Source organism: Caloenas nicobarica, chromosome 2 (assembly GCF_036013445.1).
Source record: "Caloenas nicobarica isolate bCalNic1 chromosome 2, bCalNic1.hap1, whole genome shotgun sequence".
Lineage (NCBI taxonomy): Eukaryota > Metazoa > Chordata > Aves > Columbiformes > Columbidae > Caloenas > Caloenas nicobarica.
The window spans coordinates 5,164,638-5,181,758 of NC_088246.1; the positions used below are offsets into that span (position 1 = coordinate 5,164,638).

Consider the following 17,121-nt stretch of genomic DNA (forward strand, 5'->3'; position numbering starts at 1 on the left):
AAAAAAAAAAATTTAAAGATAAGCTCATTTGTATAAAGCTGTCTTCATGAGAAAAACGTGGAGGCAAAAGAAATGTAGTGGCATTGCTTACTGTGCAGGGTGATGCCAAGGTAACACAAAAGAGGGGGCTGCTCCTAGCCAGGATGAGTCACTGATTTCTGTTTGGCCTTTCAGAAAGAACTGGTCACTAGCAACAATATAAAACTCTTTTAAAATCATTCGTAGAGTCAATTAAAGAACTATAGCTTAGGGGTCATGTCCTCCTCCATACACACACCTAGGAAAGGGGATGGAAACTTGGGTTTAATTTCTAGCAGTATATTAGTGCTTGATAACATGGAGAAAAATTGCTCTGGGCCTTGGATTTCCTACTGGTGAAACTGGAGATATTGCTATTGACCTTCACTTCCCAATCCTCTGCCAGGGAGCAGCAAGATTGGCACATCCCTGCAAGATCTTCAAAGAGGATTTGAAGCTGACTGAGGACTGCAGTGGTTTGTAGCAATACCACTTTATTACTGCCTATAAAGCTACCTAAGAAAGACTGAGAAGAGGGCAAGCACATAGGGATGTTTTCTCAGGCTCCAGTGATCTGCAGTGCTCGGATCATAGAATCATTTTGGTTGGAAAAGATCCTCAAGATCATTGAGTCCAGTCGTTAACCCAACACTGTCACTAATCCATGTCCTAAGAACCTCATCTACACGTCTTCTAAACGCCTCCAGGGATGGTGATTCGACCGTTTCCCTGGGCAGCCTGTTCCGATACCTGACAATGCCCAAGGGCAGCAGCTCTGGTTGGTATGAGATCAGGATCTCACGCTCCTGGGCCACTGTCCCATACAAGCACATCAGACATGGATACCGAACCATCTCCCGTTGCAAGGATGGCACAACCACAAGCAGCTTCAGCTCGTGCTGTGCTGACTTCAGGGGTTGGTCCCTGTGTCAGGTAGGAAAATAAACATCTGTATTTCTGGTTCTGGAGGCTGAGCAGACTCCTACCCAAGAAGGATGTCCCGTAACCCTCTTCAGCCTCTGGCACCATGCTGGGTGAAGGACTCAACAGAGGGCTGGCACGTTGCAGGGGAGACACTTGTACACATGACAGCTACCTGAAGCACAGACACCCACACAAATTACCATGACAGAAGAGCCCTGACCTAAGCAGATTTGAGGGACTGACTGGAAGATCAGAGTCTCTCTTCTGCCTAAGTATATGTTTCAAGATCAATGAAGAGAGCCTAGTTTCACTGCAGCGGAAGCCAGTATGAAAGTTCTCATCAACTTCAATAGCAGAACAGCAAAGCTCTGGCACTTCAAAGGTTTCTTTCATGGTGCTTACGCTGTTAATAAGCACCATCCTTTCCTTTCAACAGGGCAGCCATCCACAGGTTCGCTAACAGCACTTTGGTCTCCAGGGACATAGCCCATGTTTCTATAATCACAGCAGTTTGCTGACACAGGCAGAGGGGACTGACAGCTTCCCACTGCATGGATGGAGCCCTGGAGAAACCACAGGGGATTTAGCCTCCAACAAAGGTGTTCTGCTTGTGTTGGAAGTCCTTGCGTGTTCAGTTCTGCAGCACAAAACACTAACTCAGCCCAATCTACTGAGCAGGAGATGAGTGCTTGGGTTCACATTAAATGAACTTGTTATCACACATTTCTATCAGGGAGTTGGAGAAGTCCTCTGTGTAGCCCAGAATAGAGTGGCTGAAGAGCATCCACGCTCACCATTTTTAAAGCTGAGACAACTCTTAGAGTGCAATAGCAATTTTTTGTTTGGTTTTGGTTTTTTTGTTTGGTTTTTTTTGTGGTTTTTTTTTTTTTTTTGCTTAGAACTGTAGAAATTGGAGGTATTTAAAAGTCATCTGAACATGAGCCTGGACAACCACCTCTAGGTGGCCCTGCTTGACAGGTGGTTGGACCAGATGATCTCCAGAGGTCCTTTCCAACCTCAATCAGTCTGTGATTCTGTGAAATCCCGTTAAGTACAGGAATAAATTATCTGTTGAACTTCAGTCAGTTTTACTGGAGAACAAATTTGATATCACCATGGACATCCCAGGGTTTTATACGTACACACATAAAGTAAATCTACATGCAACATATGAAATAAATTAAAGAGGTAGCAAAACAAGTCTTGTTCTGATTTCCTATCTCAACCCAGGCCAGTACCAGATTGCCAGGGAAGTGAGACAGACCCAAGTACCAACGATGTGCTCAGATGCTCTGCTGCTTTACAGGGCTTCTTTTCCATGACAGGGAAGAAATATCCTTGGTACTGACTATCACAGAGAGATGACCACTTGCCTCTGAAGAATCGCACTGCTGTGCACTGGCATGTCCAAAAGAACAGATTCAAGCATGGGGAAAAAGCTCTAGTGCATCACCTCTCTAAGGAAAAGGGGTTTTTTTGATGCCTCACCTGACTTTCGCAGGCTGCAACTTGTGATCATCACCACTGGTTATATCATCTGCCATTTCTGAGAAGAGTGTGACTGCAACATCTTTGTAAGTTCCCTGCAAGTAGTTGCAGGTAGCTGTTAGATCACTAGTCAGCCTCACATCACCTGGCTAGATAAACTTGGGTCCCTCAGCTTCTCTGTGGGCTTCCAAGGTCCCTCTAAATTACAGTTCTGTCGGGCCCTTAATTTTGTGTCACCTGCTGATTTTCTGAGAGTAACTCTAATATTATCCAGGTCATAGGATCTTAGGATTGCAAAGTGGTTCAGACTGGAAGGGATCTCAGGAGGTCTACAGCCCAGCCTCCTGCGCACAGCAGGCTCAGCTACGAAGGCGGAGCAGGTTGCTCAGGGCTTTATCCAGCTGTACCTTGAAAATTTGCCGGGATGGACACTGCACCACCTCACCGAGCAGCCTCTTCCTCCTCTTAACTGAAGATCATGAACATGCTGGACAATATGGGATTTAGTGCTGACCCTTGGTGCATTCTGCTTATCACTAGCTGCAGGTTGGACACTAACCATTGATCCATACCCTTGGCTAATGATGTGTGGCCTCACACTGCAGATTAGTACTAAAAACACCATGTATTTTCTCGTTGTTGCAAGATGATAATAAGTCCCTTGCCCTACTCTGATGCTCGCATGATTTCAAGAGCTTCAAATTAATTGCGTAGAGAATGAAATCATACATTCAAAGTACAATGCTAGTGAGGTTGTTTTCACATCCACTCTGCTTTTGCAAAAGACCGATGTTGAATGTCAGCATTTTGTGAATTTTGAAAGCCAGTGCTTGCTCAAGGTTTTGCTTCCAATAAAGGATTTGGCTTGCTCCAAAGAAAATGAGGAGAGCATGAGAGATGAGGGAAGGTGTTTCTAATGCTGTGCAGAGCTGCAGCTGCCTGACAGCATGTCATAGCCCGTCCTGACTGAGCAGCTAATGAGGAAACTGGGCTTTTTTCATTGTCAGACCTGTTTTCTGACCTTTAAAGCATCCTCTCCTTTGAAGTACCAAATAAAATACAAGAACCAGGATGCCACTCATTTTCTCCACCTCTAAAAGAAGTGTAAGAAAACAAAACAAACCCTTAAATGTCAAAAATCTCTTCTCCCCTGAGGAGACACCCAACAAATCCTTGTGACTACTGTAAGCTCACGCTGCAAACTCCTGCACTCTGGAAACGTGGGCACTTTACCATGACTCCCCACCTGGGCAAGATGCTAAATATTTATAAAAAACAGCCAAGAGCCTTCCTTTCTGGGTCTCTCATAGTGGCTAACCAGCAGCAATGCGAAGCCTTGGGGATGCAGAAGTACAAATAATAGTCTGGGTGTCTCCTTTCAAGGTGGTGTCTGAATCACTAGGAGCATGAGAGCTACTGGTCCTAAATGCCCTTGAGCAGGAGGGGTCCCAGACATTTTTTCTTAAAACCCTGTCTTCCACATCTTGCTGTAACTCCACAAGACCCCATTTCTTCATCTCCAAGTCTGGTTTTTAAGGCTGCTTGTCTTGAATCCGAAGGGTTTTCTCAATGTGTTGGCAAAAAGAACACTCTAAACATGACAGTAGCTAGGCTTGAAGAGACAAAGACTTTAATTCCACTGGCCTTTCACATCATTTAGAAGTAGATTTGTGAACTACTCTCTGGGCCTTTGAGGAAGTCAAAAAAGCTGAAGAAAGGTCTTGCTTGGATTGTCCTCTTCAGCATCTAGTTAGTCCTTTGTAAATAAAAACACTTTGAACATGTGAGCATTGCTACCCTCTAAAAATGACTTTATTATCCTTAATAAGTGTTGTAGACTTTATATAGAGAGAAATCCTGATTACCCTTTCTCAAGTGAAAGGGAGTGAATGAGTCTGAGGAGGGGTGGTAGACGGGATCAGAGAGATTAAATTGAATTGGAACTGAAAGAAAATAACTGTCCAATACCAAAGGGCATTCTCTAAGCATGGACAGAGCATTTCAGCACGGAGTTACTATTTTCCTTGGTTCAGGGGACCAGGTGATGCTCCTCTTGTAGGCTATATTTTTAGTGCATGGAGGATTTATCTAGTAGGCAGCACAAGGAGGGAAGTCCTGTACATGGGCTGGGGCAATCTCAAGCGCAAATACAGGCTGGACGGAGAATGGATTGAGAGCAGCCCTGAGGAGAAAAACCTGGGGGTGTTGGTTGATGAGAAGCTCAACATGACCTTGAAACGTGCGCTTGCGGTCCAGAAGGCCAATCACGTCTTGGGCTTCATCACAAGGAGCATGACCAGCAGGTGGAAGGAGGTGATTCTTCCCCTCTACTCTGCTCTGGTGAGACCCCCCTGCAGTGCTGGTCCAGCTCTGGAGTCCCCAACATAAGAAGGACATGGACCTGTTGGAGCAAATCCAGAGGAGGGAAATGAAGATCGTCACAGGACTGGAGAACCTCTCCTATGAAGACAGGTTGAGAGAGTTGGCATTGTTCAGCCTGGAGAAGAGGAGGCTCCAGGGAGACCTTATAGCAGCCTCCAGTACCTAAAGGGGACCTACAAGAGAGCTGGAGAGGGACTTTTTACAAGGGCATGTAGTGATAGAACAAGGAGTAATGGCTTTAAACTGAAAGAGGGTAAATTTAGATGAGATATAAGGAAGAAATTCTTCAGCACGAGGGTGGTGAGGCACTGGAATGGGCTGCCCAGAGAATTTGTGAATGCCCCATCCCTGGGAGTGTTCAAGACCAGACTGGATGGGGCTCTGAGCAACCTGATCTGGTTGAAGATGTCCCTGCCCATGGCAGGGGGGTTGAAACTAAATTATCTTTAACGTCCCTTCCAACCCAAACCATTTTATGATTCTCTTTGATTCTATGATCCTTTAAACCGAAAGACAAGGAAAGAGAAAGATCAGCACAGCAAACTCTCTCCAGGCAGCCCAGAGAATTTAGTTACATGTTTATTATTAATTGCAGCTCTCCCACCGCTGTTCACAGCTCTTGGGGCTGTAAGCAGCAGGGTACACTGGGGTTCCCCCAAGCCCTGCAGTGTGTGACATGGGCAGCATCAGAGGAGGGATAACACATTCCTGACCTCCTGATGGGTAAATTCACACCTGCCTCTTTCCTTTAGTCTCCACTGATGAATCCCAAAGAGAAGCAGGGTGTGCAAGAGTCAGGAGAAGAGGGGAGCCAGTCCATCGGGGTTCAGTCCTTTGGGCAAGTGGCAGACAGCAGGATTTACATGGCAACACGTGCACATCTGTGCCTGAGCCAGGCTCCCGACACAGCATGCAGAAACCAAGTCAGGCGGACCCAAGGTGTGATTCATCTCAGCCCAGGGCAGATATCTAAATCAGAGCAGATGAATCACTCCCTTGAAATTTCTCCACTGAATATAAGCTCCTCTCGCTACCAGGAAGCCTAGCTCTGCTGCAGGTATTTGAAAGCAAAGGCTTCTTCTTCGCAGCAATGCCTACAGCTGGTTTGCCCATACTACTCTCTAGACAAGGAAACTGAGGCACCAGCATAGCCCAGACTCTACTTTTATGATCTGGACTTGGAAGACACCTACCAGTGTGCAGCATAAATGCTTGCTTCCCTCTCAGTGGGATGTAGGGAATGAAAGACATTAGAGGGCACGTAGCACTCACTACTCAAGTAGCTACAACTTTATGGCATTGGATTGTGGGCAGGGATGACCTACAGAGTTTATCTGTGGAAGAACAAGGCCAGGAGAATAAGAGCAATGGGTAGCAGCTGTTGCGTTAAGCTGCTTGGTTAAGCAGCAGAGCTGTGCTGCCTCACACCAGCTTCTGAGATGCTTCTCTGCTCTGCTACTGATGCGCTGTTCAACCTTGGTCAGGTCATTTAGACCTTGCTAGTTTTTTTAAAAAGTTATCTTATGATGGAGTTGTTGTTTTGGGAAAGAAAGTTGCAAACAAGGTGAAGAGAGTGGGACTCGGGGAATAAAAGCGTGACTGGTGTGGGGCTCAGTCCCAAGGTCCTTGTAGCATCCCAGTTTCCTTCTCACCACGTAGCAGCCCTGAAGATGTTTGATCCCACAACCCTGACAGCACTTGGGGCACAGTGAGCAGGGCAAGAAGTGGTTTCTGATTTGGGGTCACATTTGTGCTTAAAACAGATTTTAATTTCAAGCTGTTATCAAATGAGCATAGTGGATATGGAAGTGGCCACAGACGCTGCAGTTATTTTCTTGGCAGCAGGACGGGAAGCCGTGGGCTTGGCCTGCACAATGAAGCTGTAGGAGATGTGGGCTGAAAAAAAAAAGCTTTTTTTCCTAATCAGATGCTCAAACACAATTAAAAAAAAAGTGGGAGGTTGGAATAGCATGGAAAATTACTTGTCATTTAAACCATTGATTCTATTTTTTCACATTTGCCTTGCTGTAAGAGTTGGTTCCTAAAATAATAAAAATAATCCATAGTGTAGCTGGCACCTGTCATGTTTGCAAATCTCAAACAATCATGGACTCACCTGAACAAATAACTGTTTGGGCTCCCAGCTCACTTATCTCTCCATGTCGTGTTGTCCCACCCTCCTGCATTGTGTGTACCCAGCACAACAAGCCACCTCGCACCCTCGAGCCTCCTGATGTGATTAACTGTGGCATCTTTAATAAAACCGGCAGCAATATTTCCTTCTAAAGCAGAGTGAATATTTCATTTCCCCCTCCTCCTTTATTTTACCGAATTCCATTTTTATTTCATTGTATAATTAATCAGGCACTGGAGCATATGACAGCTCTGCTTAAATTTAGTTCTCACTTCTCCTGTGTAGCCTTGACAGATATGGTTGGCTGGTCAAACACAGAGTTGAATTTGTCTCAAAAAAACAACACAGAAATTACCCAACTGGATCAGACCTTTACTCCATCAAGGATAACATCTTGTCTTCAATGTCAGTGAGCACTAGGCACTTCAGGGGGTGAGAGGTGCACTGGGTGCTGGAGGAGAACACAACACTGAAATACAACTTGTCCAAAGGGCAAGATATTCCTAAGCCTGGTGGTCCTCTGCCATGGGAGGTAGGTTGTGCCCAGCACATGAAGGACACGCATAGGATAGTTTGGGTTGGAAGGGACCTTCAAAGCTCACCCAGTGCCCCCCCTGCCATGAGCAGGGACATCTGCACCAGCTCAGGTTGCTCAGAGCCCCGTCCAGCCTGGCCTGGGATGTCTCCAGGGATGGGGCATCCACCACCTCTCTGGCCAACCTGGGACAGGGTTTCACCACCCTTAGCATAAAAAATTTATTCCTCACGTCTGGCCTGAATCTGCCCTCCTTTAGTTTAAAACCGTTACCCCTTGTCCCATCGCAACAGGCCCTGCTAAAAAGTCTGTCCCCATCTTTCTTATTGACTCCCGTTAAGTACTGAAAGGCCACACACACACACTCCTGCACCCTGAGAAGCTACTGAGCTTTGCGTTCACACTGAGAGCCTGTGGGATTGTCCAATCTACTTGGACCTTGACTAACCAAGTGAAAAAAAAGGTGTGCGCGAAGCCCAGAGGCTGCTTGAAGGCTTGGAGCTCACACAAACATCAGTGGGTAATGTAGGACAAATTAATTTCTGTGAAGTGCAGAGATCCAGGCACTAAAACCTAAAATGTGAGATTGTTTAAGTCCTATACTGATCTCTACAGCAAGGAAGTGCAGTATAGAGTTTGCCGGTGTACAGGACTGCAGGATTTTTTTTTTACCCTTTTCTAGTGCTGCGGCATCTCCAAGTTTCATTCGTTTCACCTTCCCACTAAACACCAAACATATGCAAGCCAGTTATCTGCACTACTGCACTAACTTGCTTCTGTTCCGTGATCCCCTCCCAGCTCCATGCAGGTCTATTCCTCCAGGCTATTATTCCCATAGCTTGGTAAGCTGGACCTATATCTTGCCTCTTGGTCACCTGATATGAGGAAACATCTTCCATAGCAGGACAGGGCTTGGACATGGCCATGCCAGCACCTGTATGTTTCTCGGAGTGACTGACCATGTCAGGACATCAGGTAATGATGTGGTGGCTACAGGACTTGGTAGGTGAACAGTTTGAGGAGTTGGGGTGTTTGATAGGAAGGGGGACGAGGAAAGGAGCATGGGGGTGAGATCCTTATCTGGGGAGACACTGGGAGCAAGTCCTCATCTAAATAACAGCAAACAAAGGCAAATATATATATTTGAGAAAGAGAGTGAAACAGAGAGAGAGGAGGCACATTCGCACATATATTTATACACATTACCCAAATTCCAAGTTGCAAAGAGACCTTATTAGGTCAAAAATGAAGGATTACCTTTTGAAAAATACAATAAAACAAATCAAATTGCCAAAAGCGTGGGATTTTCGAAGCGGGAGCAGGCTGGGAAGAGCTTTCACTGGCATCTAGTGGTATGTTGCAGAGCCAGAGTCGCTGCAGCTGTAGATACTTTTTTTTTCACTTCCCAAGTGGGTTTCCCCAGGAAAGCGGAGACTCTGCAGACTGAGAGGTCACCACCTCCAAACTGGGCTTAGGAAGAGGAATTTTTGGACATAGCCTAACCCTGCCCTGACAGTTTTGCCTATGAAACCCTTTTGGGGATGAGCATGAGGCATTCTGAGTCTATTTGTTGACCACGTGAGCAAAACTTAGAGGTCATACCAATGTGTATTGAGTCTCTCCTTGAACTTTGAGGTTTTGTATGAGCCTGAGGGGACAGCAGGTAGGTCTGGTCTGTTCGAAGGAGAGCGTGAGCTGTGGGGGGACTCGCCTGGGAAAAGGTGGATGTCAGTAGAGAGGAACAGGAGCTCTGAGGACACACGTCACCTGCCCTACTAGAGGCATCCACTTTAGAATAAGGTAAATTGTGCCCTGGTAGACAAGTGGACACCAACATAGCTGAAACAGCACAATCCTGGCCCCTTCCTCCCGATCTCTCCGGCAGCAAAGGAGTCACAAAAATGGTCCCCGCAGCTGCTCCAGGTCCTGACTCAACCTTGTCTCCCTCCATGGTGCCACACGCCAAGATGGGCCCAGCTGATGGAGCTGCTCACTGGCAGCAGCCCAAGTGCTGGGTCCCAGGGGAAGGCAGGATTTGTGGGAAAGCGTAGAAATGGGAAGGATGGAAAAGGGGGACACGTTTCCTAAGCGGTCCTGCACAAGATGAAACTCATTGCACCATAACTGAGGTCTGCTGTGGCTTACCCTACCGTCATGATCTCTCCTCTCTGCTGGGACCTGCTGTGACACTTCCATGCATTGAGACCTTCAGTGGGGCAAATTGAATGAGGTCTGTATGTATTCTGCTGTGCATGTACTTGTATAAGGATGGTTAGATTTGTATGGCTTCTTCCTTCACTGGACTGAGATACATGTAGCAGCATAGAATCATAGAACCATAGAATGTCCTGAGCTGGAAGGGACCCACAAGGATCATCAAGTCCAGCTCCTGTCCCTGCACAGGACAACCCCACAGTTCACACCATGTGTCCAGTCTCTTCTTGAATCTTCATAGTGGTGCGGCTGCCTTATACTGCTGGTTTATGCTGGAGTAGGAAATACATCAGCAGACTTTATCCAAGGCATATGCAATGTGTAGACGAAATCTGAACTGCAGGGACCCTGCAACCTTGAACTTCCTTGGGTGGTCTGAGCCAGGCACCTCACCGTCTCCTGCCTCAGTTTCCCTGAAGCAAAGAGGAGGAGAATAGCATGTTTGCAGCCTTCTGTCATATTTAGGACAGGATTTGAGGTACTGGCTTATGCAGGAATGAGTGTTATTGTCCAACCTCAGAGACATGGGAAAGTCCCTAATTGCGTTCCAGGGAAAAGTCCTGCTGAAGCCAGTTTTCATCATGCATGTGCACCTAAAACCCTCCCAGAGAAGCATCCTGGGCTAAAGCTTCCTGCTGAGTCTCTAAGCCTCATTGTGCAGGGCAGATCCAGGAAGATCTGGGCACTTTCTGTGAGGTCCTGCTGAGGCTCAGCCTCTCCCAGGTGGTGCTCATCGCTCTGCTAAATCAAGTCCATATGCCTCAGTGTCCAGCTTTGTCATACGCTCCTTTTGTGCTTTCCCTGAGCATTAAAAGGGATCCTTTGCTGGTAACTAGGCACCAGCCTCAGTTGCTGCCTCCTCCACGGGGGGGTTGCGACTGCTACAGATACAGAAATACTCCTTGAAATGCATCTTTCCTCTCCTGATGCTTCCTGGAGCAAGTCCCAGACAATCAGCTTGGGAGGGAAGAAGGATGCTCGCAGCACTGTGGGATGTTTTCCTTCCCACAAAAACAAAAATTAAAAAAAAAAAAAAAAAAAAGGCAAAAAAAGATAGTCTCAGATGGAGCCGGGAAAGAAATGGCCTGATTCTGACCCTCTGGCTGCCAGGGCAAAGCGGGCAGGATGGGGGACCAGAGATGCTGGGGGAAACTACAATTCCCAGAAGGCAGTGCGAGCTGGGGACCCTTCCAGCTTCCCACCAATATAGCCGTGCAGAAGAAAAGCACATCAGGCAGAAATTCCCCTTCTCTCCCTCCCCGAGCTCCCGCTAACACCTTGGCGGTGGCGTGAAAATCCGTCTCGGCATCGCGAGTCAAGAGCATCTCCCCTGTCCTCCCCTTGCTCCTTCAACCTTTGCTCTTTGTCTTTGTTTCTCTTCACCCTTCCTCCGGTAGCTCTCACTGCTCTGGCCACAGACTTCCTTTAGGTCAGCCCAGTTGCAGCTGCAACACAACTTGCAGCCAAGTCGCCAACACTGTCGTGCCATTGGGACTGCCCCGGAGGAGAGAAATGCCAGCCAGAGGTTGATGGCCAGCTCAGGTAAGATGCTTTCAGCCAAATGCCCTTGATTTGTCTGGGTAGCCCCCCCCCCAAAACAAAAGGTGAAGTGACTCCCTGGGATCTGGTTCTGCCCTTCACTCAAACCTAGAGACCGGGGATTGCAGAGCTCGAAGTAAAGGCAGGATTTGGATCTGTAGGATCTGGATACTGAAAATTAATTCAAAAAATAATAATAATAAACGAAGAAAGTAGGTAGGAATTTCTTCTTTTACCCTGATCTGAATTTGGGGATTTCTTGCTTTTGGCAAAACCCAGAGGCAATTGAAATGCTGCTGCTGATGCGTTGTGTCCTCTAAGGGCTCAGCAGGAGCATCCATGGCAAGGAGAGAGGCCACGGACACCCGCGGCTGAGCGTGTCCCCTCCGCATCAGACCCAATAGGATCCTCGGTGGTGGGAGGCTGATGACCTTCCTCAGGAAAAATACACTGTTTAACTTTTTTGAATCCTTTTTCCAGCCTGCTGATGCTGAGGCTTTGTCTGCTGAATTAAAACCAATTTTAGGTGTCACATAGCTGCTCCCCTACCTCGGGAGGGGATGTGGACCCCTGGAGTCTCCTCTCCACTAGCAAACCTTAGACTTAGATCCTGTTCCAAGGGTGTGTTTTGTCTCTCCTGGCTCAGTATAACTTAGCAGGTAATTGGGGTTTGGGTTTTATTTTTGTTTTCCTGGGGTTCCTCTGTACCAATATGGAGAATTCAGCTTGGACAGGAGCACTGTTCATAGAATCATAGAGTGGTTTGGGTTGGAAGGGACCTTTAAGGGTGTCGTGGTTGAGACGGACAAATGACATAAGGGTCATCCAGTGCCACCCCTGCCATGAGCAGGGACATCTGCACCAGCTCAGGTTGCTCAGAGCCCCGTCCAGCCTGGCCTGGGATGTCTCCAGGGATGGTTCATCCACCACCTCTCTGGGCAACCTGGGACAGTGTTTCACCACCCAACTGTTATTTTACCACCCAACAGTATTTTACAACCCACGGTTGTGCTTCAGTAGTGTCTCTTGCCAGAATCGGTGGGAATCTAGATGGGTAAGCTGAAGGGAAAACACAAGCGGTGTGACTAAATCTGAAGTAACTTTCCCCATTTTAACTGTCCTCTGAAATCTGAAGTGGCTGCTCACTTCACTTACCACTCTGACCTCTCTCCTCTGAGGAGCACGTAGCTGTAGACTAGGTCGCACTTGTTTTAGGATGTTTATACTCCAAATCTCCCATCACTTGTCCTCTCCTCCATGGCAGCCCCTCTCCCCAGTCCCCTACCCTTGATGACAGGCTACCCAGGGACTTAACTTCTCATCCACAGCCTTCCCAGAGATCCAGACGTCCAGGGACAGATTTCACTGACAACCCATGCCCTTGCTGGCAGCTTGCCCTATAACTGGTGATTTTGGCAGCCCCCCACCTTCAACCATCAGTACCATCAGTACAAGCCTGCCCAGCCACCTATACTCTCGCTGACAGTCATCTCCAGCACCACCGTCTTCCTCCCTTCAGTCTTCCTGGCTCTTTTCCCTGCTGCAGTTCAGAGTTTTGAGAGGAGATGTTGCTCACATCTCTGTTGGACCTGATTATTTTTTTTTTCCTAACAAAAATACATAGGACCCAGACCCTACTGTCAATTGAACCTTCTTGAAAGGGACAAAGTCACTTAAAGTTTCCACGTGTCACTTGTCCAGCTGCCCACCAAGGACACCACAGACATGTCTTCCCCTGTGCATGGAGGTCACCCAGGATAAAGCAGAGCAACTGAGTTTTGCAAGTTTGTTTTTTTTCTACATTGGGGGATTTTCGTTGCTGCACAGTCACTCATAAAAAGTGGGTCTAATTACAACAATTACTGCAAAGTGCATTTAATCAATTAACTTATTTACTTATAAATCTACTTGGTCAAAGGACAGAGAACTATTCTGAGAGTAAATCGCTAGTGCAGCAATAGTAGAGCCGGAACCTCAATGTCATTCCAGCTGCAAATGCATCACAGGTCCCCCCATCACCAGGGGAAATTAACCTTTTCCTGCTCCCTCTGCTGGAGCCCAGATGAGTCTGTGGCTTCACAGGTCTCAGGTTCAGTCTCCCACGGAGCAGCCAGGGTGCCACCCGTTGTGTTTACAAAGAGAACACAGCAGGTAGAGAAGAAATAATGACTTAATAATTTTCCCTTTATTTTTTCAGTCCAGTGATCCGGGTCTCCAGAAATGCCAGGGAATCCTCTTCAGGAGATGAGAGGAGGCAAGAGGTGGAGTGACAAACATTGTGTCTGCAAGCTGAGGTGGAAGGAGGCTGAGAAATGAGGAAGACCACACACTCCTTGTTGGCCCAGAGCTGGCGTCCAGCAGCAGCACCCTTTCCCTTGTGGGGAATAAAGTGCATCCATTAAAGTACACCTTGATGTGCATGTCCTGATGGTTTTTGTATCCTCCCCATAACACTGGCTTTTTTGTTCCTGTTGGCTGCTTGGCAGCCTCATCATGCGCCACTCGGTGCCGAGCACTGCTGCCGTGAAGGATGTGGTTAAGCGCGTGGTGGTAAAGACACACCCGTGTCAGGAGTGCGGCAAATCCTTCAGCAAGAAGGGGAACCTGAAGAGACACCAGCGGATCCATACGGCAGAGGAGCTCTTCACTTGTGGGGAGTGTGGGAGGCGCTTCACTACCCGGGGACACCTCACGACTCACCAGAGCATCCACACAGGAGAGAGGCCCTTCTGCTGTGGGGAGTGCGGGCGCTGCTTTCGCCTGGAGATATGTCTGGCTGCCCACCAGAAGACACATGCCAAGGGTGGTCCCTATGTCTGTGCCCGCTGCGGCAAGAGCCTGAGCACAAAGATCTACTTCAACATCCACATGCGGACCCACAGGGAGAAGAGGCCATTTGCCTGCACCGAGTGCGGGAAGAGCTTTGTGAAGAAGGGGACCCTCACTGCCCACAAGGAGATCCACAAGAGGGAGAAACCCTTCAAATGTCCCGACTGCAGCAGGTGCTTTGGACAAAGCGCCACACTGCTGGCGCACCAGAAGATACACCTTCGTGGAGGGCCTTTCATTTGTACTGAGTGTGGGAAGAGCTTGAGCACCAAGCGATATTTCAACGTTCACCAGAGGAACCATGCTAAGCAAAAGCCGCTCGAGGGACACATCAATGGTGTGTCTCTCCAGGTCATCCAGGTGAAAGAGGAGCCTGATTTTGCCTTCAGGTCAGAAGAGAATATGTTGGAGAGTATGTCCCATGAAGGAGGTGTAGCCCAGGGGTGTAGCATACCTAGAAACCCACCTAATCCAAAAAGCCCTCCTTGGAAAACCCAGATGAAGGAGGAACCAGAACCACCCACTGATGACATAGCAAATATTACTGCAATAGCCTACCAGAAACTTTACATCAAGGAAGAGCCACCAGAAAACCTGGACTATGGAAAGCTCTTTGATCCAAAGATCCCACCGATGGCTTTACAGGGGAGACAGATTAAAAAGGAAGAAGGTGCTGATGGGCAGCATGAATGGGAAGTGCCCCTAGCCGTTAACCATGTACTCCATGTGAAGGAAGAAACACAGGAAAACGTTGAGTTTGGGATGCATTATGGTCAGAAGCCAAATCTTAGTGCTATCCAGAGGATACAAATTAAAGAAGAACTCGGTGTGGAGACCAGCCACCAGAAGAACCAAAGCCAGAAGAGGAAGCAGAAGAAGTGCTATTGGCCCACCAAAGAGGGGATGCTGGAGAACTGGGAGAGATCCGTGCCCAAGAAAGGTCCCTCAGCAAAAGGACCTCTCAAGAGCGAACGGATATTCCCCTGTCCTGAGTGCGGGAAGAGTTTCAATCAGAAATCGAACCTGACCAGACACAGGAAGATTCACACGAGCGAGGGGCCGTACAAGTGCAGCGAGTGCGGGGAGACCTTCCGCATGAACCGCAAGCTGATCCGCCACCAGCGGGTCCACGTGAGTGAGCCCTTCAAATGCACTGAGTGCGGGAAGAGCTTCACCCAGCGATCAAATCTGGTCCGGCATCAGAGGATTCACACCAAGGAGGAGCCCTACCAGTGCCCTGAATGCGAGAAGACCTTCAACCAGAAGGCCAACCTCTTCCGTCACCAAACAATCCACGTCCGCATGGGGCCTTGCAAGTGCACAAAGTGTGGGAAATGCTTCCCCCAGAAGCGCCATTTGATTAAACACCAGCTCCTCCACTCCCGAGGTGGGGCCTACAAGTGTGGGGTCTGTGGGAAGCGCTACCGGCTGAAGAAGTACCTAAGGAGGCACCAGAAAATCCATACACGGGAAGGAACTGCTCCGTTTGCAAGACAGGGGGAGGCCACAAGGACCAGCAGTGGACCCCACCACACTGAACAGAGAGCACTGGCCCCCATGAGGAGTGAAGAGGAGAGCTGAGTGGGTCTATGGCCCACTCCTGGGGGAAAGTCTTTTGGGAAATGGGAGGGATGGAGACAAACTCTGCTCGTCTCGTGTGGGCTATCTGGGGGTGGGGAAGTCAACCTGAAGGGACAGTGAGGTTGAGGGAAACCAGTCCTCTGCAACTTTTCTGGGGACAACCCTCAGGGTATCACCTGCTCACAGCTCTGGGGTGGGACTGGAGAGCAAAGCCTCCTCAGACCACTTCGAGATGCAGAGATAAGAGCTTGGCATCCTACACCTGTACCTCTAACGGTTGCCAAGGTTGTAGATGGCAAAATTGTCTTGTGTGGGCAATTTATAGCCAGAAGAACCAGGTAGGATTTATTAAGTTACTGTGTTTCTGAGAAAGCTGAAGGGAACCTCTCCCATTTCCACAAGGGTTTAAAGCAAGGGCCAACTCTCTTCATCCCTCTCATGTAGTTCTGATCCATACCTTGATCTTACTGGGCTGATGGACCCAAGTCAACTGAGTGGTACAGATTTGGGACAAACTACTGCCAGCCAGACCAGGGTTTTAAGCCTTGAATCCTCCAAAAGAGGTTCCCAGATTGGCTTAAGCCAGGTCCCTAGAAGTGAGTTATGTAAAATCAATGACTGCTTTTCCAAAGCTAGACCAGAGGCAAGCAGATGGTATTCTGGTTTGTACCCCGACAACCCCACTGTGCAGATGTAAATGAGAATGGCTTTTCTTAGCATCACTGATGAGCAGGTGGCTTTGCCACAAGTCTCAGAGACATTGATGTCTTCATCAGGTTGAGCTTCTCAGTCTCCTGCTTCCCTACCTGTTACTGTGAAGCTCTTGAAATGGTATCGACTTTATTTGGCATGATTTAGGGAATTCAAACCAAGCAGCAGGAATAGCCGAAAAAATCTTCAGACTTTATGGACTACAGAACTGGAAATTACTTCCCTACTGGGATGTTTTCCCTTCGTCTCCCTGGTGGAAGGGGTGGCTATTCAAAAGTATGGACAGTTCATCAGTCTTTATTGCCCACTGCTGATTATTTTGTTTAAGTGTTCCCTGCTCAGATGGATCTTTTTGTCTTGAAAGTCTCTGGTGAAGTGGAGATGTGGAGGGAATCCACAGTCTCCTGAGTCTACTCCCCAAGGTTTCTCTGCAGCACTGATGCGTGGCCACCTGTGCACTGCAGAGCAAAGACACATATAAGGGATCGTTGTGTTGCTGTAATACATAGAGTCCAAGAGACAAGAGGAAAAATGTTCCATGGTGAAATAGCAGCTCTACCTCTCTGTGCAGGAAAAGAAGGCCCATCTCCATCCCCAAGGCACACGCCACTTCCTTCTCGCAGGACGTGGTGCAGATGGCATCCTCTTGGAGCCATCTGAAAGTCATCCAGTGTGACTTTGGGCAGCTACCTGCTGGGATGCTTCAGACCCAAGCTGCTGATTGTCTGCCCTACCTGTCTGGAGCAGCTGTGTCTCTGGGCAGGGA

The 17,121-nt window shown here is 48.1% G+C and overlaps 1 protein-coding gene across 1 annotated transcript; it reads left to right on the plus strand.

Annotated features, from left to right (window-relative positions):
• Positions 1-13,727: 13,727 nt before the first annotated feature.
• On the plus strand, positions 13,728-15,644 carry LOC135984697 (zinc finger protein 616-like). The gene has a single exon (XM_065627119.1). The coding sequence runs from the start codon at positions 13,728-13,730 to the stop codon at positions 15,642-15,644; it is 1,917 nt and encodes a 638-aa protein (XP_065483191.1).
• Positions 15,645-17,121: the final 1,477 nt, after the last annotated feature.

Bases quoted from the DNA above. Each gene is read 5' to 3' on its own strand.
- LOC135984697 (XM_065627119.1), top strand. From the start codon at position 13,728: ATGCGCCACTCGGTGCCGAGCACTGCTGCCGTGAAGGATGTGGTTAAG.